At 37.6% G+C, this 26,701-nt stretch overlaps 1 protein-coding gene across 3 annotated transcripts in view; it reads right to left on the bottom strand.

Moving 5' to 3' along the window:
* Nucleotides 1–17,456: 17,456 nt before the first annotated feature.
* Nucleotides 17,457–26,701, bottom strand: part of Prelid2 (PRELI domain containing 2) — a 104,283-nt gene continuing 95,038 nt past the window's right edge. For all 3 annotated transcript variants that reach the window (XR_002398142.2, XR_015438781.1, XM_004854341.3), the window contains 2 exons: nucleotides 26,383–26,452; nucleotides 17,457–21,324 (listed from right to left, as the gene is read on the bottom strand). Coding sequence is in view for 1 of the 3 variants with exons in the window: in XM_004854341.3 (XP_004854398.1) it covers nucleotides 26,393–26,452 (60 nt within the window). In the remaining 2 variants the exon portion in view is untranslated. The remainder of the gene's footprint in view (nucleotides 21,325–26,382; nucleotides 26,453–26,701) is intronic.

The raw sequence follows: 26,701 nt of genomic DNA, 5'->3' as shown, positions 1-26,701 counted from the left end.
TGTTGTTCACTTCTGCAGCTCAGGACAATGGCCTTTATGCCCCACCCCCCAACACCCATCATGCCTCTGTAGGGTGGAACCAGGTAGCAACACAGGCAGGAGGTCAGAGCCCTGGGGGGGGGGGGTGCAGGTGCCTGCCTGGCTAAGCTGCTCACCAGTGGGCTGTTGAGGGGTCATCACCATCTCACTGGTCCCAGGTGGGTGTGGCAAGCTGGACAGAGCAAAGCTCCAGAAGGCCTGGGACCTCTCAGCCCCTGCATCTAAGGTGCTCTGTGTAATTACTTCTGATTTGTTTTTTCTAGAGACTCATTCATCTTCTTTGTTACTTCCACTGCAACCATTTCAAAAAGTTCAGCTGGGTGGTTTTTCATTTCTTCCTCCTCAATATCCCTGGATTTGTCTTTTGCAAGCTTGAGGTCTGGGGTTTCATCTTGCTTCTGTGTTTTCTCATTTTCTATTTTTTTTAATTTGCTTTCTGCATTAATGCTTATAAGTAGCTTATGGTATGTAGCTTGCTTACTAGTATTGAGATAGCTTTAGGAAATGACCTACTTTTCAGAGATATCTTCTAGGCATAGCTGGTTTGTGGCCTTTGAGTCTACCCCAAGATCCTGCCTCTTCACTTTATTAGGGATAAGAGGTTGCTGCCTGTTTGGCCTAGCACCCAGTTCTTTAGTAGTGGACTATGGTATTGTTTATGACCCCCAGACAATTTCGATATTGGCATACAATTGATCACAACAACTGATCACAACAACTATGCCACCTTGGCTAAAGTAGTACAATCAGTAACAATAATAGCATCAAACACAATTTAGAAAAGTGATAACTTTTAATTTCCCACCTTTAACTACAGGTACAAGATTTATAGTTATGTAACAAAATGTGAAACAAATCAGAAAATTATATACAGCAAAAATCACCTCAATAGAGTGATTTTACACTCAGGGAAGGATAAGAAGATAAAGAAATAAAAGAAGGATCTGGTCCCAGCACCTGGAAGGAAGCTACCCTGCTGCCATCCCAAGCTCCTAGGGCAGAGAAGCTGAGCCAGTCCCAGCATCTGGAAGAAAGCTCCCCTGCTGCTATCCCAAGCTCATAGGGCAGAGAATGTGAACCACAGGGGCACCAGAAGCATTCCCCCCCTCCATGAAAATGACAAGACACATAAACAAGTTTCAAAAACAGACTTCTGGATCACCTACAGCAACCCCAAAGGGAAATGAGATGGAACAATCTGATACTCAACCACCTGGACTCTCTGAACTAGCAACAAAAGAGGATCTGGGAAAAATGAAATCAGAAATAATTACTCAGATAACAGCAAAGATTGTGCTCATGGTGCAAGACATGATTAATAAATCTAGAGAAGACACAGATAAAAAAAAATAGAGGATCAGAGGAACATGATGGAATCCCAACATAGGAAACAAATGGAATGCATAAAACAGATGCAAACAGATTTCCAGGAGATTCAAAACTCCATTGAAAGTCTGTGCAACAGAATGAACCAATGTGAGGATAGAATTTCAGATATAGAAGAAAAGATTGCAATTAGTGACCAGGAAAAGAAAAATTGCTTCAAAATTGTAAAGGAACACAAGAAACCAATCCAGCAGCTGCTAGACAATGCAAAGAAGAATAACATAAGACTGATTGGAGTCAATGAAGAAGGAGGAGAGAGTGCAGATGACATAAAAAAACTGTTCACAGAAGTGATGGCAGAAAACTTCCCAAGGAGGGAAAAAGAACTTGACATACAGATAAGTGAGACATATAGGACACCAAATACCCGTGATCAAAAAAAAAATCTACACATAGGCATATAATAGTTAGGATTCCAGAAATCCAACAGAAGAACAAAATTCTACAAGCAGTGAGAGAAAAGAAACAAATCACATACAAAGGAAAGCCCATCAGAATCACAGCAGACTTCTCAATGCAAACCCTCAAGGAAAGAAGAACTTGGAGTGATGTATTTCAAGCCCTATAGGAAAACAGCCTCCAACCCAGATTGATGTACTCTGCAAAACTATCTTTCAAAACTGATGGAGAAATAAGATACTTTCATGATAAAGAGCACCTCAGGAATTTCATGAATATCAAACTGGCACTCAAAAAAATTTTAGACAAAATCCTAGGTAAAGAAAATGAGGATCACAATCCCAGGAAACCCAGCAGAATGAATCCATTGGGTGTGACAAATTAAACACAAAGAGGGAGAATACAACAAATAGAAAAAGTCATGACAAGGCTTCTTAAACTTTTAACTTCATCTCCCTAATGAGTGCATAATTCAATCTTGTTATTGTACTGATTAGTATTTTTCTGATTCTAGAGTTGCACACATTTCCTTGTGCTGTACTGGCTGTTTATCATCTTCTTATGTCTACTTTTTAATTGGGTTGTCTATTAATGAGCTCTAAGGATTCTTTATATATTCTGGTAATAAGTTATATGCATTGTAAATATGGTTTGTTTAAGGACTACTTTTCATTTTAATGATGCCATTTAAAGTTCTAAATTTTGATGGAATCTCATTTATCAATTTTTTTCTTTTATTCATCATGTCTTTTGTATCCTAGGAAGTTCTTGCCTACCCTGAATTCATAAACATTTTCCCTTATAATGTCTTCTTAAAGTTTTATATTTTAGGCTTTCATATTTAGGTTCATAGATCCCTTCAAGTTATTTTCATGTATGGAAATAAAGGGTTGAGTTTAATTTTTTATATACAGATACCAAGTGTTCTAGTGCCGTTTGCTGAAAACACTATCTCTTCCTCGGCTCTTGAATTGAGTTTATATTCTATAAAATGTTAATGTTAAATAATCTTTCAAAACTCAGTGGACCATATATGTGTGGTTCTGTTTCTAGATTCTCTGTTTTATTCCAATGATCTATATGTCTTTCCTTACACCAACACTGCCTTGATTATTGTAGCTTTAGAAGAAGTCTTAAAATTAGGTACTAAACTTCATCCAACACTGTTTTTGGGTTTTTTTGTTTGTTTGTTTTTTTACCTTTTCTAGGTCCTGTGTACTTCTACATAACTTTTAAATTTCAATATCCAATTCTTCATTTATAGCAAGTATACATAGACCTGAATTTTTATATATACCTTGAGTTTTCTAATCCTGCTAAATTCAAATACAAGTTCTAGGGGCTCCTAAAGATTTCTTAGTATTTTCTCTGTAGATGATCATTTCATCTACATATAAAGATTTTGCTTCTACCTTGCCAATCCTATCCCAATTGTGTCATTTTATTGCCAGACTATTTTGGTGGGGCCTAGGTTTCAAAGTTTAATGGACAGAGGAAGAGTAAGCATATCTACCCTTGTTCCCCACTTTAAGGAGAAAGCATTGTATCTTCTCCATTCATATAAGGCGTTCTCACTGGAAGTATGGAGTACATGTCTTTAACCTGTTGAGATGTTTCTGTTCTACTTCTAGGCTCCTGATAGCTTTTACTATGAACAGCTGTAGAATTTAGTCCAATACTTTTTCTCCAACTAGTGACAGGATCATATGGCTTTTTCCTTTCCTCTGTTAAAATGATGACTTTTGGGGGTGGATCTTCCAATGCTGAACCAACACTGCCATCCCTATAACAAAACCACTTTCTACATACTGCCAGATCTGACTTCTAAGAGTTTGTTTTGTTAAACAAATTTCTATCTATGGTCATACTTTTTTCTTCTATTTTCTTTATTCAGTTTTAGGATTAGCACAATGTTGAGCTCCTAAAATGAGGGGAGAAGTGTTCCACCTTTTTTCTGCTTTAATTGTTTGATATAATTTATCAGTTAAAACGTTTATGAGCCTGCTGTTGTCATATAGGTAGGTTTTCAAGCTAGGAATATACTTTCTTTAATAGGTGCTATTCAAATTTTATATTTCTTCCAGAGTTAGTTTCATTAATTTGTCTTCCAAGTACTTCTTAGAAGTTGTCAAATTTATTTCAAAACAGATATTTGAAATATGCTTTCTATATCCTTTTAAATTCTGTAAAATCTGTCATAATGTCTCCTAGATCTTGATATTGTAATTTTAAAAATGTATAATTGATATTGTGTAACAGGAAGTAAAGGTCTAAAGGAGCAGGGGAAGTGGGAGGGGTAGGGAAAAGGAAAAGAAAAAATATGAGAAAAGGAAGAAAATGGAAATAAAATCTTTGCAAATAGGGAAGGGTGGAGGGGGTGAAGGGAAGGCAAGGGAATGGGAAAAAACAAAAGAACCAAGAGACTCATGTAATGGTACAAGATCCCAATGATAAATGTAACTGTATTTTATACCAAAAACGTACCAATAAACTTAATGGGGAAAGAAAAAAAGAAAGAAAAGAAAAGAAAAAGATTACAAGCAAGGCTGAAGGACAAAGGAAGATTACTCAAACTTTAGGAAACTGGTGAAGAAGACAGTAGGGAAAGAAAGGGGAAAAAAACAAGAATAAAACAACAAGAAAACTAAAAACAATGTTCGCACTCATGAAAAAATAAACAATCAAGAAAAAAAAGTGATTTCTCCATGATTTCAAGCCTGTGGTTGTCTTCTCGGGTCTACAGTTGTGTGACAGTGTCCAATTCAGGGTGTGTCTCTGCTGGCACTGGTAGACAAAGGAGGCAGATAGAGCCCAGATCCATCCTGGATGATCCTAGTGAGCCTGAAGTATGATTAGGGTTGCGTGCTGATTGTGGTGCTTTCAACTTCACAGGAGTTTAAGCTGATCCTCCCCACTGGTTGTGAAGTTAGGCCCTGAGTTGTTCAGCCTACAATACTCTAGGTATGTTTGGCCAGCCTCACCTCAGTTCCTTGACTCTGGATGTCTCCCACACTTGTCCCTCTCCCACTCACTGGGAGCCCTGAGATAAAGCCATCTATGGCTGTTCTCAGTCCTGGATTCAGTTGACCCCTCCCTAAAAAGGCATCTGGCCAACCACCCTCTCCAGGGGACATGGCAGATGCTTAGACTAGAGTCACTCACCAGCTCACAGCATGCACTGCTCTGTTCCACCAGTGCATTTTTCTCTGGAGGCTTCTGGAGTCACCTGCTTTGGGAAAACTGCCTCTGTAGATTTGATCTTCTTGCTCTTGCTGCTAGCTGTGAGCTGGAGAAAGTGCAGTTTGCCCCTCCTTTTTCTGCATTTAAGTCTGTCTCTTCCCTTTCTCTGTGTGCTACAATTTTTTCTTCAGATCCTTCTTGGGTCCTAGGGATCCCCCTCATTCCTTCTCTTCTTTTCCTCCCCAAATTGTTATATTCCAGTGTCTAGATTCTGAATCTCAGAGATGTTGATGTGTTGCTATTTAATGCTCTACCTTCTTGGAATTCCTTTTTTTTGAGACAGCATACTGCTATTTAGGTCAGGTTGGCCTTGAACTCACTACATAGCCCAGGATGGCCTCAAACCTGCAACAATCATCCTGCCTTAGCCTCCTGAGTCCTGGGATTACAGGTGTGAATCACTACACCTGGCTCAGCATTAATTAATTCTTATTATGTATTTCACATATACAAATGTATGAAAGGAACCCAAGAAGAGAAATAAAAAGCTTTTAAATGAAAAAAATTAAAAATTTACAGAGACTGAAGCAGAGGCCTCTCTGGGTGGACAGAGCTCTGCTAGATTTCAGCTGAGCTCCTGTGGACATGACTAGTCAGATGTTTTGTCTCTGTCCTTTCATCAGATACTTCATTTGGTTGGCGGGGGGAGGGGGGGCAGTGACAGAGCCAGATTGGTCAAGCACTTGGTCCTCCACTGATTTCTTGGCAGAGGCTTCTCTGTGTCTACAGCCATTTATGTCTGCTACCTCTACATCACTGTGGGTCAGTGCACTGTGCCCCACCTCCTCTGTCTCTGTGCCTTCCCCAACCTCTCTGTCCACACCACTCCTAGAATCTCTATCCAACATGGAATTCAGTGAAGCCTGGAGCTTGGTGGAAAGGGACCTTCTGCACAGAACTCAGCAGTGTTCAGAAGCCAATGGGAAGTTACTTATGTAGGCTCCTAGCTTGTCAGTTTTTAGTGGTCAGTGAGATTGATCCCATATAAGTCCCAAGCTCTCAGACACTTGGAAAGCAGGTGGGAGGGCACAGAGTTTTGCAGCATTTGAAGTAGGGATGAGTATGTGCCCATGCTACCTCTGCTCCATTGTCTCTTTTCCACCCCTACATCAATCACACTAGTCAAAGCCATTGAATGTCCCTGCATGTTTCCAAAGTCCCTATCCAGAACCAAGCCTTTATTTTTTATTGCCCCAAGAACTCATTGGTCCCAACTCAGTCACCACCTTCCGGTGATTTTCTGGCCCTAGCCTTCCTTACTGCCCTTATCTGAGGAGCCTCTTTCCTTTGAATATCTCAGTTACTGGGTCCCATCTTCCACGGGGAAGGGAGGTGGAACAGGTGGGCATTTGGTATTAAATGATCAGCTAGGTGCAAGTTGCAGCTTCCTGGGCTCAAGTCACAGCCACTGGACACTGTTGTTTCAAATTATTTCCTCCCTCATCCCTCAGCTTCTTGATTCAGCAGGTTATAGACAATTTCCCAAAATGGTGTTTTCCAGAGCTGATCTCTGAGCAGTACCAAGACTGAGAAAAGACCTTGCTTTTCCTGTAGATACCATGATACTCGATATTGTCTAGTGGGCTCCTCCTTTAAGTTGCCTTCCCATGCCTGGGTTTTTGTTTCACCTCCTTCTTGGTACCTACAGATCCTGGCACACAAACTCTGAGCATGTCATGAGTGCTGATAGCTCTAATCCACTATCTTTCAATCCCAGACATCTGGTGTAGTTTTTCAGACAGACAACTTTCCACTTCAAGCCCTATCATGTACCTATTAACAGTTTAAGAGTTTCACCCAAATGGTGAGAGATTGCTTGCCCACACACATTATACATTGACTCTTATGGGGTTTGTCTGGAAGTGACTCATATATCTTCCAGTAATATTTCATTGGCCAAAGTAATTATTGTAGCCATGCTTGACCTTAAAGAAAGGAAACAAAGTGTCATTCTAACCTGTACAGAGAGCAGGGAACATTTAATGATTGATCAGCATTAATGACCGGCACAGTCTCAAAATGCCAACCTAAGGAAATATTGACTAGTCACACATGGCATGAAGATCCAAGATAAGAAATCATTCGATTTTGTTAAGGCATGAATTTGAATCCCCATAATAATGAAGATGAGGATAGCTGGAAGGAGTACAAAAGCAAGCTTCTTACCTGTGAGTAGGTCCAGATTACAACTTTGTGGTTCTTATTTTGGGCATCTGTACTGAAGCTTATAACATATACTTACATTTTATAGCAAAAAATAACTGCTGTAAATTTGGGGATTCTCAGAATTCTTGAGGCATATTTAGTTTTAAACATAAGAATCTATTCATTGATTTGTTGCTCATATCGATTGACCCTGGCAAAATATCATATTAACCCACGTTCCATTCATAGGACCTATAGTTACTAAGATGCATAGTGACAGGAATCTGATGAGTTCACTCTACCAGAGAGATAGTCATACATCAAAGTGGTCTAAGTACTGTGGAGCTCCTAACCCCACATTATTAAGAGTGTGACATGGAAAAGACCATTGGACTTGGAGTACAGACACTGTCTAAATAATTTGGTGCATGGCACTGGATCATTCTTAGCCTCAGTGTTTTCACGAGTAAAACGAAGCTAAATAAAACACAGCAGGCCATTTTTGCTTTCTTCATCTCAATTTGCTGCTTCTACCCTTCATTTGTATTGAAATTATGAGAAGTTACCAAACTTAGCAAAAAGTTTGTGTATCTCTATCCTGAAGAATCTGAAACACTAGAGGCAGAAGGGTCTACCTTTCCCTCTTCAACAAAGACCAAAACAGAGGAGTCCATGCCCCTAATTCCAGGAAAAAGACCTCTGAGGAGTACAAGGGAGAGGAGATTAAACAAATTAGGAGCTTCTGAGTGACCTCCTGGAGTAGATTGATGTGGACTGAAAGAGGGCTTAATGAGGAAAGTAAAACTTCTTTACATCACCTTCTGTTTTGTCTGGACACTGTGGTATATAACCAATGACAACTGTATTACTGTATTTACTCCATCATTAGAGGCAGTTGGAAATACATGGGTCTTGAAATTCTGGTGTTACAGTTAAATGTGAAGAACTACGCTTGTGGCCATTTTTTTTTTTTTAATCAGTGTAGAATTCTTCCTGAGGGCAACTGGTCAGGGAGACATTTTGCAGACCTTTATCTTGATAGAATCTTTGCCTACCCTTTTTTGTCCTGAGCCCTTGTCTCATCTTCTTTATCTGGGACTACCTAATACACTTCTGAGGAATTACTTAGCCACACAAGCACAGGAGAATTCTAGTAGAGAAAAGTTTTCCAACTAGAATAATCCTAGTATTAAGAGATTTTACAGATCATTTAGAACACCACTGTCCAATAAAACTTTCCACAATAATGGTCCTATCCTCTATCACCATTGTCCTATACAGTAGCAGCCACTAGTCCCATATGGCCACTAAGCACTAGAAACGTGGATAATGTGACTAGAGAACCTAATTTTAAATTTAATATAATCTTGAGTAATTTAGTTTTAATTTAAATAGTCACATGGGGCTAATGCTCACTGTATTGGATTGTACAGATTTAGGGCAAAGTTTCTTGACTCTAAACCCACAGCCCCTTCAGTGTCCAAGATTATCTTTAGAAGATGCATAAAATTACTTGATGAAGTGCTGAATATGCAAAATGGGACTATTTGTCTTTCCACAATGCATACCTATGAAAAAAAAGTATTAAATAAATTAGGGTGTGTGTCTCTAGGGAGATAAAATAGAAGGATGAAAATGAGGATGGGAGGTGAAAGTGAAAACAAAGTAAGATGAAATAAGTGGATGGTGTTGCACAAACAATGATAGTATACTAAAAACTGGAGTGTAATAATTCAATTCTTTGGACCTCAGGTACGAAAAAGAAAAAAGAAGAATTATTTATATGGGTTTCTTCAAGGTTTGTCTTAAGTTTAGTGGAATTCTCAAAGGAGGCCAAGAGTTTCGAGAATCACTGACCTAAATTTATTCTCTAACTTCAGGACAGAAAGGGTAAGAAAGAGGTGAGGATTGGATTAAATAATAGAAGCTGTGACACAACTAGGATTGGCAGTTGGCTGGTTAACCAAGAAGGTTAAAGCTTTATCTTCAAGTAAGACAAGTTAAAAAAAAAAGTATTCATATTCCTCTGCACTATTTTTCTTCCTTAAATCAAAACCATATTGAATCTTTTAATTTAGTTTGTTTCTCTAAATGGAAGAAGAATATAATGATACTTGTGAAGCAAATAGTATAGAATCCTCCAAGATTTTCAAAATTTTCCCGAACTTTTACTTATATAGCCCACATCTAATTCCAAACAAATTTTTTTCCAATTTTATGTAAGGAGTCCTTCCAAAGTAAAAAACTAGGATCCACAAAAACATCCAGAATAATCCTCCCCAAAGATGTCCATGACCCAATCTTTCAAACCTGCGAATGTGTTATTTTAAATAGCAAAAGGGCCTTTGCAGATATGATTAACTTAAGGTCCTTGACATGAAAAGATGAAGGTGGGTTATCCAATGTACCCACGGTAACCACAAGGGTCCTTATGAAAGAAAAAAGTGGAAATTCAGAGGGCAATTTGAAGGCACGATGCTGGTGGCTCTAAAGAGTTTGAAGAAAAGGGCCAGCCACAAGCAAAGAAACACACTTGGCCTCCAGAAGCTGGGGAAAGCAAGGGACAGAGTCTCCCTTAGAACTTCCAGAAAGAACACAGTCCTGCCATCACCTTGATTTTAGTGCAATGAAGCCTATTTCAGACAATAGACATCCACTAAGATAATAAATCTTAGGTCACTAAGTTTGTAGTGACTTGTTAAAGGAGCAACAGGAAATAAATGCACCAGTTTACATAATTGTTAATTAAATTAAGTGATTATAAATACAATGAGCATTAATTGCTTTGGGAATTAAAACAAGTGACTCTTAGGAAATATATAACTGAAGTTTTTAGAACAAAAGACTCCAGGTGAATAAGTGAAGTGCACTAGCAATGATTATTAAAGATGCCATAAATTGGCATGTTTTGTGGGAAAATGGAGAGTATTCACTAATCCAAACAATCAATCTCTTAATCCAGAAAGAGTATTTTAATGGCTATTTTCTTGAGTTGTCACAATATGTCAGGCATTATGCTGATCATTTTTAGAACTCTGTTCACTGATATCATCATCAATTTTATTTTACCAATGAAAAAAATTAAATTTAGAGTGCTTAGTTATCTCATTGCATAGCTAATAAATGGCAGACACTAGCGAACACCTGAACTGTGATCCAAAAGTTTTTGTATTTCCCAGATGTGAACTACATCTTATTTTATAGATGAAAAATTGAAAATAGTCTAACCCACTGCAGCTCTACCACTGTAGTAGTCAAGATCACAGCAAGAAATAGAATAATCACAGTAGATAATTTAAGAGGTACTTAACAACGGGCTTTTCACAAAGATATATTCCTATATATACTTAAAACACATAAAGTGAGTCAATATGGAGTTTACCTCAGGGAAAGAGGAAAAATGAAATCGCATGACAATGACATGACATAGTGTAATAATTTGTGATAAGGAAATATGTCAAAAGGCACACAGACATTTACCTTTTACATATTTATCATTACATGGCATTGCTATGAAATTATACTTAAACTCTGGTAAAAATAACCATGAAAAGATTCTATTCGGCTATTTACTAGCTGTGTGCTCTTGAACAAGTCACTTCCCCACTGTAAGCCTTTGGTTCCTCATCTTTAAAACATTATCACCATCTTCACAGGGCTGCTTTCAAGGATTAAATGAGCTAATGGATGCAAAATGCTTAATAAACTAAAATATCCTCTACAGACATGAGAAATTACAGTTATTTGTGAAATAAGCGAATGGGTGACCAGCATGACCAACAATACTATGACACTAAGGTGGTCTATCCCTCAGAAATAACTATTTTTACCTCATCAGAGAAACACTAGTTTTTGTTTAAAACCTTGCCGATATTACTGGGTTGTCACTGAAGACCTCGTATTGTAGCCTCTGATACCTGGGAATGCAAATCAAGCATCACCTTAAAATAAAGCATGATGACAAATTAAAGCCCAGGCAGGTTCCTTTGCAATTACAACCTAATACTGCAGTTGGCTCTTGTTCAAATGGTCCCATTCAATCCAACTGTTCAATTTCCTCTTATAATGTATTTAGCTGTTGCTATACAATGGGAGTACACATTTACTATAAAATACGATACCAACAATTACAAGCACTTTGGCCTGTATTTTGAATGCATGTTCTTCACGTTGAACTTGTCCTCTTGTTTTATTTATTCCTCATTATCAGGATAATGAGGAACACAAAGAAGGTAAGTGACTTGTCCAAGAGCACACAGCTCTACCCAGTTCAGTGACTACAAGTCTCATGTGAGTATTTAAACTCAAACGTAAATTACTTGAGATTATATAAAATTAGTGATTATGAGTAGGCTGTCTACACCAGTTCTTTGAGGAAGATGTTTTTGTTTGAATTGATGAACTGGTGAAGCAGAATATATCCTAAGTGAATTGTGAAATGGATTATTTTAATTTTACATCTCCATGCTCCTGAGCAAAATATTTGTTCAATTAACACCATAAGTGAACAGGAGGAGGGGGGCATGCAGAATAGCAACCAAGTGGAAAGGTAACTCCCAAAAGATATGTATATGATCAATAAATCTATGCAAAATTTCATGAGCTCCATGAGAACAGGGACTTGGTTTTGTAATCCATTCTCACCTCTACATTAGAGATCAGCACACAACAGGTGCTCAACAGTTATGGATGAAATGAGTAAACACTCCTATTCAAGCAAGGACAAAATGAAAACCACAATTAGATGTTACTATTCATCTAACAGATAACCACAATTTCAATTTTGTTACTCATGATAAAACCTAATGTTGGTAGGGTGGAGGAGAAAAAAATGTCGGGTGTGATTCTATTTGGGCCATTGTTTGGGTGAGTAGGCGGAGAGGAAAAGAAAAGTGAGAAAAAGAAGAGTGAAACAAAAAGTAAAAAAAGAGAATTTAAATTCATCTGTTTCAATTCATTCATTTTACAAAGGAGGGTGTCACTCATTTAGTCACAATAGGACCGATCTCTGCCCTTAAGGAGCTTAAGTAGAGGGAGTGATGTGGAACAAAGTTACTACAGGAGAGGAGCAGGTTCTGTGGAGGGTGCAACAGAGGACACCACTTCTTGTGCAGGCTCAGGGAGGGCTTCTCTGCAGAAGGAGTGCTATGGCTGAGAACAGAAGGGGCTCAAGGCCTTTGGACTCATGAAGAGTCAGCAGTGGTACAACTGAGACCCCAGAGCTTTATACATAAAACAGACTATTTACCTACTATGAAAAGTGAGGAGATAAAATGAAATAGAGCTGGTTCTTTGAAAAAATTGATACAGTTGACAAATACTTTGCATGAATAACAAAAGGAAGAGTGAAAATATAAAGCATCAGGAATAAAATGAGATATCACTAAAGACCAGACAGACATCAAAAAGTAAGGAAAATATTGTGAACAAAACTTAACATTTAGATGAACTGGATCCATTCACCTTAAATACACACACACACACACACACACACACAAAACTCATTCGATGTGAGACAGAATATTTGAATAGCCCTACAGTTATTAAGGGAGATAAATTTATAATTTAAAATTCCTCAAAACAGAAATTTCTAAGCGTAGATGGTCTCACTGGAGAACTCTACCAAATGTTTAAAGAATTTATACCAACTCTACACAACAACTTCTAGGTATTATTGAGTGTTTACTATGTGGGACTTCTTACCTCATGTAATTCTTTAAACAACCGAGTAAGCCAATCACTATTAGTATCCCCTCTTGTGTAAGGAAAATGAAACCCAGAGAGCTTCAGCAACACTGCTAGTACATTGCCTTGCTAAGCTTTCAATTTGGGTGTTTGGCCCTGACCCTCACTCCCACCTACAATGCTGTACAACTGACAAACATGCAAAGTTTGGTCTATGGCCATTGCGCAACAGATATTTGAATCAAATCAGATGCTAAAATTTTTATCTTTTACAAAATGCACTTTCAAATTTCACTTTGTGAAGGAAATTCAGATCTGACAAGGACATATTATTTCAATAAAGTTGTGGTACTACCTCACTTTCCATCCTTAATAGAGTGTCTGGGGTTTTTTTAAAATAAAAAAGAAAGTTAGTCTTGCGGGCAACTGTCATACTATTTCCATCTAAATGACAAAGTATATCTGAGAAAATAAACCAGAAAAGAAGTCTATTACTGCGAAGGGTAAGGGCTTCACTATAGCAGAGCCAGCTGCACCACTGTAATTACAAGAATCAACACACTGTTTCCTTAATTTTTCCCTGTGTTTGTTATTTTACACCATTAAGACTAATTGCACCCAATTTTAATAAGTACTTCAGATTAAACACTGCAGACTGACAGAAAATAGCAGTATATAGGTACAGTATATCTGAACTGCCTCTATTTAGGAAATTATAATATGTTACAAACACAATATTGACAAATAATATTTTCCTGACCAGAAAAACAAAAAAGTAAACATTACTGAGAACACACACACAATATACGAAAAAATAATTTATCATTTAGTGTTCAATACATGTTCTTCATATTTCATGCTTTCACAAATTTCCTTCTCAACTAAGGGCTTCAACAACTAAGAGCTCTACATTAATACAATATTTAAAATAATATTTGATGTGGCTGATGGCAATGTATACCCAAGTTTACTGGATGTTTACCCCATTTTACTTTATAAGACATTGGTAGGCAAAATTATGTGTCTGGGATGTAAGGCTGATTCTGGGAGGCATAGGATGTCTGGATGCTCCTATGACTGAAGATGTCTTTGCTCAGGGACTCCCCAGTGATTTCAGGGAAAGGCAGCTGAACACTACCATCAAAACATAGCCCTGATGCATTTGAGGATGTACTGATTGCAAATGCTTACATTACGGTGAATCATAGACAACTGCAATTCTTTTGCATGTCCATTAAATTCAGCCTACTACAACACTTAATATGTATTTGGAAGCATTATTTCTTTTAAATCTCTTTTGTTTCATTTTGTTTTCAGTTTTAATGAACAATCTATTCAGCCAAGGCTGATTACAGGCATGTGCCTGTAATCCCAGCTACTTGGTAGGCTGAGGTAGGAGGATCACAAGTTCAAGGTCAGCGTGGGCAACTTAGTGAAGCTCTGTCTCAAAACAAAAAAATAAAAAGGGCTGGGATGTAACTTAGTGAGAGTGCTTGCTAGCATGCATGAAGCCCTGGGTTCAACTCGCCAAAACAGAATCCAGTCCAACTTTACATTCTGCTAAGTTATTTGGTTTTTAAAATATAAAAAACACTTCCACCTCCAAAAGCTTTGAGGAAAAAAAATGAATGCTTCAAGAAGCTTTCCACACAATTCACAGAAATTACCCAAGTTCTCCAAATAATAAGTACCCTGTACTGAAAAACACAGTTTCAGGGGAAAATCAGAGGAAAAATAAGTGTCTCTCTGACTCTTTCCTCTTCCCCAATTTCTCTGTGTAAAATCTTTCCCTTTAATAAAGCCCCCAAAGATATTAGCATTTATTTTTTCCAAGAATAAATGATTCTCACCACAATTTGCAGAACAATTAACACCTAAGGAAACAAGTTACAATGCTAGCTTCTGACTTCACACATACAAAAAGACTGCTTTCCATGCTGGGAAGGCTCCAACTGCAATCTGATGTATATTTGTTTAATCCAATTTAAAACTGTAATTAAAAATTTCAGCTATCTAATGCCTCAAAGGTGACACTAAGTTTTCCAATGACAGCCAATCAGAAACAAAAAAGCAGAAAATCTACATTGAATGTTTTTCCTGCTGTATCCAAGGATATATTTAGAAAAAAAGGAGATCAAAAAGGGAAGGCATGAACACTCTAAACTTCCACACTATAGCCTCAAATTCCCTGAAATGTCATTTGTAAAAGAAAGTATCAGACAATAAGCTTTCCTCACAGTCACTCCTAATCAGTGACAGGTATGGCCTTCACAGGACTTTCCCTGTTCTTTTTTTCTTCTACTTGTCCCCCTATCCTATTTCCATGACAATAACTGTACTCTGAAGTCATTCATTCATATTGCATTCTTTTCTATCTCTCATAGCAAGTGCTTTTGATTTTGGTGGGAAAATAACAATTCAGAAACACATTTTGAGAACCAAAGGAGTCACAGTTTTATTTACAACTTTCTAAATGACCTTAAACTATAAGCATAATGATTCTGTATTTTTCCTTTCTGTAAAGCACCTATCCTGACAACCAGGAGGTTTTTGTTTTTCTTTTTTAACTGACTGAGAAAAGCAATTTTGATTTCCAAATATGAAACTAGTGACCATATCTTTAAGCCAAAAGAAATGACAGAGGGGGCTTCAGTCTACAAAATAAATTCTCAATCTCTAAAGGCATTGGCAATGTGGCAAATTCAAAGTTTGAGCAACTGATGAACTTTTGAATCCAGGGAGACACCAACGTTCAAAATGGGAAAACAAAAAAGTACAACTGAACAGTTAGCATTTTCTCCTTTGTCATTGGATCTAAAAGTTCATGCTGGCACCGAAACAAAAAAGTAATGACTCCATCAGCAACCTAACAGATGGCAGGCACAAAATGGCTCCAACCTTTTCTGAGAATGCTGGAGAATAGCTCCGTGGAGTTTAATTTAACAGGATGGTGGCTGCTATTTTCTCTTGGCCACCTCTTGCACAGCATGACTGGCCATAGCTCAAAGAACTACATCTTAAAGTCTGGCTGTTCAGTTACTCAGGTTAACCTTTGAGACAAGCAAGGGTCTGGAATTCTTATGAGACCCTTTCTCTGCATGGATCCTCTTCCAACATATGCAATTCAAATTTTTGGTTATAACAAAATAGGCTGCCTACGGTGGAGTATTTTCAATATCTCTTTTCTCCTATTAATATTTAAGATGAGACACTGGAGCTGTTTTTTAATGGACAATGAATTATATTTTTCGGAGGGACCAAAGGCAGAACACTAAAAAAGAGAGGTCTCTATCTCAAGTTCCCTCGCCCAGCTAGTTTCAAAAGGGTTACCACTGATAGAAGAACATTACGCTGAAGTTGGTGGGAATCACTGTCATGGCTTAAGACCATCTGGGGAGTTTTATGCAATCTTGACACAAGGGTTGCAATCCAGACCAATAAACCAAAAGAAATCTCTAGGAGTGGGACCCAGGGATCAGCACTTTTTAAAGCACCCCAGATGGTTCCAAACAGCAGTTAAAGTAGGTAATATATGCTGGACTTTAAATTTCTACAAGTTTCTGTAAATTAACTTCTATTCTGTGTCCTCATCACACTGTGTTTGTCATTCTTTGGACTCTCTCTACCTGTCTTAGTCTCTTCAAGGCTTGTGTTAAGGTTCCAGGGTTTTTAGGATTATTCCACGATAAACATGCCATCCTGTGTCCACAGAAATATCAGGGAAGCACTGAACTGATATTGCAGCTGTGGATTCAGGGGTGTCCTCAGACCAGATGTCATGGTCAAGAGTCTGAAGGTAAAAAAGTTTACATCCAAGTGTCCTGTACTCTGCAATCACTGTGCACTATGAAGTTCCTAATTGTCTCAGATAAAACAATCTCATATAGGCCCTGTTTCAGCCTTCTGACTATGAAGGTAGGCCAAATGAGAAGCTATTACCTTCCAGGAGGAATGGCAGTCCCCTCACTAATTCAGACTTTAATTATCCACAACTGTGCATCTGCTGATGAACTTTGGAACCACCGACCTATACATTTTTGGGCCGATCTCTCCATTGTGTATCCTATGCTAACCTTTTTCTTGCATCTTAGTAAGTAATTATCATTTGTTTTACTCAAGGGGTAGGTGTATCTGGTCTTACCACCCATAAGTACCCACCACTGCCACTGGTCAGTACAAAGATGATGCCAGCCTTCTAGTGACCCATTGAATCAAGTCAAAAGGAAAGAAAACCCTTTCTTTTCTCTTGCACACAGCAGATGTTTAATAAATGCTGGTTAAACTAGGGACCTTACCCCTAAATGTAAGTCATCACCACACATCAGCTCTAGACCTCTGATCCATCAGTACATGGCCCATTCAGGTCACCCAATAATGATGGTCTCTACTTATTTCTGGGAGAAACTTAATTAGCTCACCTTATGGAAGGAGGAAATAACATCATGGGGTTTGCGGTAACATTCTCACCTAGACAGCTGGAGCACATCAAGGTCATTACTACAAACAACACAAGCTATACTGAGAAATGAGATGTCCCCCAGAAACTAGGATATACACAAATATTAGTTGTAAAATCTTTATTTCAGAATGACTGTAGGGTGGAATTTCATAGGCATACAACTAATTTATAGCTCTAAATCACACTAACACTGAATTAAAAACACTTTATCTTGTATAAAAATCTGGCCTGAGAAATTTTCATTTGAATTTTAATCTACTTCTGTTTCACATTATAAAAAAGAATATATGTAAAAACACCAACACAATTGGGGGAAACAATAGCTTATACATCAAGAGAAATGATTTCTAGCTGTATGTCACTTATCTTGAGATCACAGATCTGACAGTTGCATTTAAAGATCAGGAAATAAGCCAGAGAAAGGTACGTGAACCACTAAAATAATGTCACAAATGAATGTAGCCTAGTTCATTCATTTTAATGCTAGAAAGGCCTCTCAAAGTCTCATTCAGATGCTGTTTACTGTTACTTGCTATAGAGTGTACTATTACATGATTTCCCAACCCCCTGGAAAATTAGAGGAAATCTCCTACAGGCAGGCCCAGAAATGACAGGTAACAGTGAGGGAAAAAAAAAATCTCTAAACCCCATTTAGGAAATCAAAGAGCAAACACATTTTGGGGGCTATTCAGCATAGGAGATTCAACTAACCTAAGTAGGACCTGAAAGAATTAAAAACACAAATGATGATCCTGAAGAGATTTAATTATCTTCAGTAGATTCTGTTTACAAAAAGCAAGGAAATGTATATTAAATTGAGAACTAATTCCATGTTAATGGTTGAAATAAAAAAGTACGCAAATTAAAATCTTGAATTACCTTTACCATGCACCCTGCAATGTCTGACAAATAGAAAATTATTACATATATACTGCTTCTAAAATACACAAAATAATTCATATAAAAAGAATACAGCACCTTTTTAACCCATATATGATTTAAATCATAACACCTTTTCTGGTGAAAGAATCTCAATCATGTAAGGATAAGTTAAGTCAGCTCCTCTCTGCACAAGAACTTTATATTGTGTCTTCAGCAATCAACTGTGTTGATCATTGAGCCCTAATGACTGTGAAACCTTCTTAAATAACAGGAGACATAGAGACAAAAAATATCTCCGTCAAATCAGTGTCTCTCAAAATGTGGTCTGTGAAACAGAACAACCAAATCTCCTGGAGAACTGGTTTCAAAATGCAGATCCTGTATCCCAAGTGAAACTACATGAGTCAGAATTCCAGGGGAAGGACATAAGGACCTGCATTTTTGTACCCCTCCCTAAGGGTGCCTGGTACACATGGCAGTCTGAGTCACACAGGACACCTTCACTCTGATGTGCAGCTTCAGCAACCCAGTCAGGAGGAGAATGGCCAGGTCTATGACTTAACCCTCCCTACTCTTGTCCCTAGTGTGCCCAGTAACACTCCTCTCGCTTTGACATTTCTTATGCTACACTGCAGATAATAAAGTTAAATATGAGCATCTATAAAATACATATAATTTTTTAAAAATCTAATATGCCCTAATTAATTTTTAAAAGTCTGTAAGATTTCTAAACCACATATGTGAAGCTGGACTCAATAAATGCCTGCAGGGGTAAAAATACTGAGGAAAAGTGTTTGACAAGGGTCCAGAGGATTACTTGGGAATGAGGAAGGAAATGCATTTGAAAGCAGTTGTGGAAGAAAGGCAAAATGCAGCTATGTCCAGAATACAAAAATGCAAATCTATTAAAAGTTGGCTGGGATGTTTAGCCCTGTCCTTAACACCCTAGAAGCCCAGGCTAAAAGTTCAGGCTGGCAAACATGTGTTGACAGTGTAAGGTTTCAAACAATGCCAATTTGCTGCCAACATAAAGAAATTAAGAGATTTCTTTTTTAAAAATGTTTGTCTTTTCATGGAAAATTACAGCCACATAGCCACACAGTGAGGGAGCTGGGCAGCAGCTGCTCACTTTCAGTCAGGCATGTATTCCTGGGGGTCTCCGTAGTGGCCCCAGCCTACTTCACTCATTAAACCAGCTACCAGGTCCCCGCATGCATTTGCACTGGCCACCTGGCCTTCGAGGAATCAAGCCAGAGTGTGGGTCTCTCTGTGCCTCACTCTATTTCTAGAAAAAAAAAAATCCCACTAGAAAGATCCTTTCCTACCTCAGCAGTATTAGGAAGAAATTAAATAAAGTCTGCACATTCCCTGGAATTTGTTGTAGAGTTCTCAACCTCAGCTACCCATTGGAATCAACTGGAGAGCTTAAAAAATACGATGCCTGGGATCCATCCCCAGAGATTCTGATTTCTTAGTCTGGGATGCAACCCCAACGTCAAGATAGCATAAAGTCCCCCCAAATGGACAGCAATGATGAGAACTCTGACCTTTGGAGAGAATGCAAGTTGTTGAGTATGAATGGTTACATTTATTCTATTATCAGTCTTCAAATACAAATTTTTGCCTCTCACCTCCATGACAATTCACATCACTCCTTACTTTTGGGGAAAGGCTATAATTCCAAAAACCTACCAAATGGCATTTACAAACTGGAAAAGAAGGTCAAAATGTATTCTGATTTCTACTATTCATTTTTCCCTCCAACACAACTGAGGAATAAAACACTACGGAAATAAAGGGAAATTATCCCAAGAGACAAAACTCAGGCAGCACAAATAGCTCAAACAAAATAAAAGAAGGCTTGCAGTGGCAGGTTTGTACCAAAAAGTACAATTGCTTTGAAATTCATCAATGCACTAAGTAGAAAAATTTTCAAATATTAAAAAAGAACAATTTCCCCAAGACTTTCCAGTAATGGCTCAATTTTTATCTTAAGAAGATGAATTCCAAATTATTACTTCTCAGGTAGAGTGCATTTATATTTTGGCTTCCCATCATGGGAAATGCAAGCTACTGTCATCTAATTTTCAAACAGTAATACCACTTTACATTATAGTTGAAAGGTGTATTTTCAAAATGGTTTCAAATAAAAATCTATTTACTGAACCTCTACAAGGCACCAGGAATCACACAGTTAATCCCATTATCACATTTTATAAATTTTTTAAAATGAGCTTCAGAAAGATATAAAATTATGTTTATGATCACTAAATAGTAGGTGGCAGCACTTGGATTCAAACTTATGTCTGTCTGTCTAACTCCCAAACCTGTATTCTTCAAACTAAACTATCTTATTTAGTCATCATAACTCACAGCAGAAAGATCCACACCTGAGAGCCTGATTTTCCCAGTTAAAAAGAGAGGTGAATGATATGCCCCATATCACAGAACAAGACAGAAGGAGCCAGGCAAGAGCCTGCTTTCTACTCTACGCTTCCTGTCCTTTCAGAGGACCAAGGACAGTTCATGTGTTACATTATAAAAGCAATAGGAATGGTAGTTATGCATCACTTTTGGATAGAAATAAATATAGTTTAGTTTCAGCACAGGTCTGACATAAGCCTGTCTGTCCCAGGATCCCTAGAAAATCACATATCAGGGTGAGCAACTTTATTTGTTCCAGAATCCTCTCATGAATCCTATGAGCAATGATGCTGATAACACATGAGCACAAGCACCTCTGCAGAACTTTATCCTGCCCCTGGCTGCCCTGACACCATCTCAGATGACCAGGAGGACACCCCGAGGAGGACCGGCATCATCTTATATGGGTTTTTCCTTTATTTGTAAAATCGTAAAGACACTGCACCATAAAAATCCAACTAGAAAGTCTCATTTCCATGAGTCCCACTACTTGAAGCAGGCTCCAAGGGGAATGTGTCATTTTATGTTCTGATAGGAAAGTGTCCTCTTCTTTGAGCTGCTAACACTATATCCTCAAACCTGTACTCCAGGAACTGCGCCAATGCTGTAGCCAAGAAGTGATTCTCGAAGAAGAGAAAAAAAAAAGCAAACACGATACAGCTGCCCTGCAAGAGAAAGCAAACAGGCTTTATCACCTAATAAACACGTCTTGCCAATCAATATTTATTTGCTCTCTTTTCTGAAGCAACTCCTGAGAGTCACTTGAATTCTATCACTATGGATAATTCTTGAAGAAATTGCATTCCTACCTTTTAATAATCTTCGAACAAAGCAAGCACCTTGTTTTATTAAGTCCAACTACCAGAGGAACTGGTTCAGAGAGGAATTTAAGATATAGCTAAAATTGAGGTCTTAATCATTTCAATGTGATAGAAACTCTACTGTGTTATCAAACCTTACCAAGCCCAGTCTCCCAACTGCCCAGCAGCAAGAACAAACAGATGTCAGGGCTATTTGTTTTATTCAAAAATGACAGGAAATCAAAAATCTATCAAATGGATCTGTCAGCAGCAATGCCACAAGCATATTGGTTAGTGAGATTTATGTGCCTCCATTTTGGCTCATGACAAAAATCACCTTCCTAGCTTTCTAATTTTCAAATGCCCACTTGGACATGCAGATTAGAGGAAGTTATCATTAACAATAGGTACCTAGTCATATTCTGTGACTTTATGCAAATTTGAGATGCCCTGGGACATAAAATATTAAATAATCTTTCTTCATGCACATTTGTGTAAATTCCACAAAATGTCTTTTATAAATTGAGAAATGCAAACTCCCAAAGCTGGCATATTGAGTAAATTGTAAATAGCACCCATATTATTGCTGCATCAGAGTGCCACTTTGTGTGCTAACAAAATGCCCATTTCTACTCCATTGTATATATGCATTGGACCTTGAGGAGCAATTTTAGTGACCACTGTTGCTCATACTTTAACTTCACTATTGTTATTTTAATATTTATGCATGCCTTACAGTAGCATCATCCAAATCTTCATGAAGGGATAATGTTAGAACTAATGTAGGGGAAATCAATTGTCAAACTACAAATTTTAAGATAGAGGTAAGGTGAGATTAAATGCTGTATTTTTAAAAATGCCAACTACTCGGGGGGCCAAGGCAGGAGGACCCCAAGTTTGAGACAAGTCTGAGCAACTCAGTGAGACTTTCTCTCAAAAATTAAATTAAATTAAGTTAAATTAAGAGCTGGGGATGCAGCTCAGTGGAAGAGTGCTTGCCTAGCATGTTTAAGGTCCTGGGCTTGATCCCAAGGCGTGCATGCGGGGAGATCACCACAACAATCTTAGGATGCTAACCCAGGAGACAACAAGCTTTTCCTTTAAGGATCAGACAGTAATTATCTTAGGCTTTGAAGGCTGTAAGGTATCTGTCACAAATACTCAACTCAGCTGCTATCTCTTTGAACATTATCAGAAACATAGCTGTATTCCAGTAAAACTTTATCTATAGAAGCACACAGCAGTCTGGATTTAGCTTACAGGCTACAGTTTTCCAACCCCTACTCTCTAACAGTGGAATTCCTCTTCTTTTTATGTAGCATTTCACTATTCATAAAACCAGTAGTCCCTCCATCTACAACAATCTCATCTTTTCCATGGAGCTACTTTTGAGAAACCAAAAAGTTCCATCAAAGCAGAAACATTTCAAGCTTCAAAAACTTTGTAAAAATTGTCAAAAAATAGTGGTGGGGATTATAAACTGGCAATAAAACTGCAATATGAAAGCCTCCGATGTTTCTATGTCATATTTATGATGATATGTTTGTCAAAACTCACGAAACTGTACAGTTAAAATTGGTTGATTTAAATGTATATATCTCAATGAAGTTGATTTTGAGAAGAACTTCAGGCCTCAGCGATAGCTATTAATTTACAGTAATTGTAGATTTATGTGCTTGAGTGTACATTTGCTCCTCTGAGAAAACTAATTATGAATTTTTGAGTTTGAATTATGTAAACAATTCAGGAATTCTGTGGCATTCACTGCATTAAATGCCACTGTCCTATACTAAACTCTTACTAGCATTTAGACCTCAATTACTTCACTTGAGAGAATAAGTTGCTTTTTATAAACAATGAAAAGCCCTGAATTCATGATTTAGCCCTCAACCACAGCAAAAAAAAAAAGTAAAAGGGAAGAAAGACAATCTAGACCCACAGGTAATGTTGTAAATGTGTCTAATTTACTTTCTTTACTGATACTTCAATCCAAACTAACTTAAAACACAAGTTGACATAAGTCCTGTCTCTCCATTTTTCAGTTTGTATTTGCTCTGGTTTAGAGCCTGTCAATATTCAATAACCAAAACGAAAGACAAACAAGAGGCAGAATGCTATAATATGGGAAAAGGTATCCAAAGAAAACCACTCATCCAACCAATCTAAAGTTAACCCAAGACGTACATGACAATTTTAAAACTTCAGCTACTAGCTTTCTCAGGCCGTAGCACTTCATCTGTCTTCACCCAGAGATGTGTGAACTTAAAGTTCACACATTTAAAGTCCTCCTCAAAGTGTGGTCCAGGATCCAGCAAGACTATCACCTGAGAAGTTGCTGAAAACAAAGGAGCCCACCTCAGACTCACTGAATCAGAACTCTGGAAGGGATCCTACCATTCTATGCTTACCAAATCCTCCAGATGATTCTGATGCTTGCAAGTTTCAAAACTTCTAATTTGAAGTTTGGAAACCAATAGGTATATACCTTTCCTATGTAAGTACTGGCCCCTCATTTAACATTGACTTTAGATTCCCCCCTCAAGGAAAGGTGGAATCCATGCACAAGTTCACATGCACAGGAAGCACTGAGCATCACAAATATGCCAGCCTAGAAAAGCAGGGAGACATGGCTAAGTTCTTCTCTACAATTTTAAAGAAATGGGGTAGATGTTGATCAAAAAATACGGTGAGTCTTTAAAAAAATTTTAAGTGTATTACAGTAAATGACATATTGCCACTAATCACCCTCAAAATCCCCCCACCTTGCTTCAAACGCACTTATCCCATCATTCTTGCCACTTTCTGAACCTATTCTGGAAGTCCTTTTTTTGTGAGTGTCTTTATTTGTTCTGTTATATAGCTGCCTGAATGTTCTGAATCAATTCAAATCTTTAATTGTCATTTTGGCTTTGGGGAAGTCAGAAGTTGCACAGAACCATGTCTGGTGAATCAGGTGGATGAGGACACACTTAATGTTTTTGTAAGTCTGACTTTCCATCAGATAGCACACAGCACCAGCATACACTATATTTTGTATCATACTACATGAAGATGTTCACGAAACAGGACTTCCAGAACTTCTTCAGAAAGTGGCAAGAATGGGATAAATGTATTCAAAGCAAAGGGGAATATCTTGAGGGGGCTTAATGGCAATGTGTCTTTTACTGTAATAAATTTTTAAAATTTAAATATTCACTATAAATTTTGTGCCCCATACTTAGATTAAATTCCAACATTTTATGAGCACCTGCATGTACCATGCCTGTACTAAAGGAAATTATCTCATTTAGCTTTTCAAATAATAATTAAATCTACTAATATGAAGTGTACAGAAATTTAATGTTAATCAGAATGTACTTCAACCTGAAAATAAGCAGAAATACTTTTAATTCTCCAACTGGTGTTTATTCATAGGCCTGACCAGCATGCTATGAATGCCAAGGTTCTTGTATATGAGTGTTGCTTTTGCTTTTTTCTTGTTAACTGCTCTTAAAGTTCATTGTTCATTGCAGTAATTTTAAAAGACTAACATAAGGTAATTCTGAATTACTCAAGGCAATATTTGCTATACAAAAGTTTTACCTTCTCTCAAATGTTAAAAACCCAAGTCCTATAAATTCTGTAAGATGTAAATCCATTATACTCATTCATTTTGGTGTTTATTCTTTTTTATTTAACTATAAAGATGATTCTCCTTGATGTAGACAGTAGAACTTAAGAACATGGAGAATGGCTTTACAATTTCCCACTGTTAATTCTACACTACTCGCCCTTAACTAGAGGTGAGGTGTTTTCATCCTGTGTCCATGGCAGACACTGTTAATCCATTCAAAGTGCTCTTACCTAGAGCCTAAAGATCACTCCCAAGATTCAGATCCTTCATAAATTCACTTCAGGTAGCCACCTCTGAGCAGTGGAAGTATATAAACATGTTGAATATACCTTATCCAAAATACTTGAGACCAGAAATGTTTTGGATTTCAGATTTTTTCAGAGTTTAGAATATTTGTAAATTTAAAGAGCAAAATCAAAGATAAATGATAGGAAACAGGGAGGTAGACTTTGTGGTGATTGGAAGGGCATCTAGAGATGGGGGAGACAGGACAGCTGGGAGGGGAAGGGGAAGTAAAAAATGACTAAGATGCGATATGTGTGTGGTCCAATACCCCAAGGTGAATGTAATTATATGCGTTAAAAACATATACTAATGAAAAAAAGGATAAGTATTTGTACATACTTGATGAGATATTCTAGAAATGAAACCAAAGTATAAACATGAAATTCATTTATGTTTCATGTATACTTTATACCCATAGCCTGAATGTAAGCTTATACAATATTTTTTGTGTACCGGTGTTCTAACAGCCACTCATCACATACATCAGGTATGAAATTTTCCACTTGTGGCATCCTGTTAGCATTCAGACAGTTTCAGATTTTGGAGTACTTGTTATTGAGGTTTCCAGATTAGAGATGCTCAACCTGTATGACTAATAAGATATATTTGTTTCACTGGCCAATCAACATGTTCCATTCTTCCTTCCTGCTCCACTTACAGCTTTAATCCTCTCCTTTTATTGTTCTCAGAACAATAAAAGTAAGCCTCTGTTAATCCTGAGCTGCAATCTTTACAAATCTATGCCACTTTGAGAGTCCCAATCATGGTAGATTGTGCTGAACAGTTTCAACAATTTGAATGTGGTTGTAACCCAGCACATATTACAAAACTGCTCTGAAAATCAAAGAACCAAGTAAATAAAGGCACTGAAGAGATAACAAAACACCTGTGAAATAGTATTCTGTGGATATAACTGGGAAATGGTACAGCATGAATAGCCCAGGAAGGCTGATGCATAATACCAGGTGTATAAGCATAAAAACGTAACTCAAGTAAACGATTCCGATTTTGCTTCTGGTACTCACTGATGATTCTTTATTCCACTAAGGGGGCACCACACTGTTCCTTTAGCAGCATCTCCATTATTCTAATTCCCTATGGAGAGAGAAAAGAAAAAGAAAAATGCCGTATTTCACAGACAAGCATTTTACATTTATTACAACCCTTCCCTTCAAGGAATCCAGGTTACGACATGTATTCATTTCAGTAAAGTAGGGTCACAGTTTTCCCTTATACTTTTATGATATTTTACTCAGAACTATCACATATCTTCAGATATGCTCAGACCAACTTGGGAAGACAGGCAGAGCAGAATTTAGGATCTCCACTCTTAATATAAATCAG

This window comes from Heterocephalus glaber, unplaced genomic scaffold, assembly GCF_053883595.1.
Source record: "Heterocephalus glaber isolate CG9 unplaced genomic scaffold, H.glaber_assembly_v1.0 deba00001463, whole genome shotgun sequence".
NCBI lineage: Eukaryota > Metazoa > Chordata > Mammalia > Rodentia > Bathyergidae > Heterocephalus > Heterocephalus glaber.
Note: the sequence above shows the minus strand (reverse complement) of the source record. Positions and strands in the feature narration are given on the sequence as shown.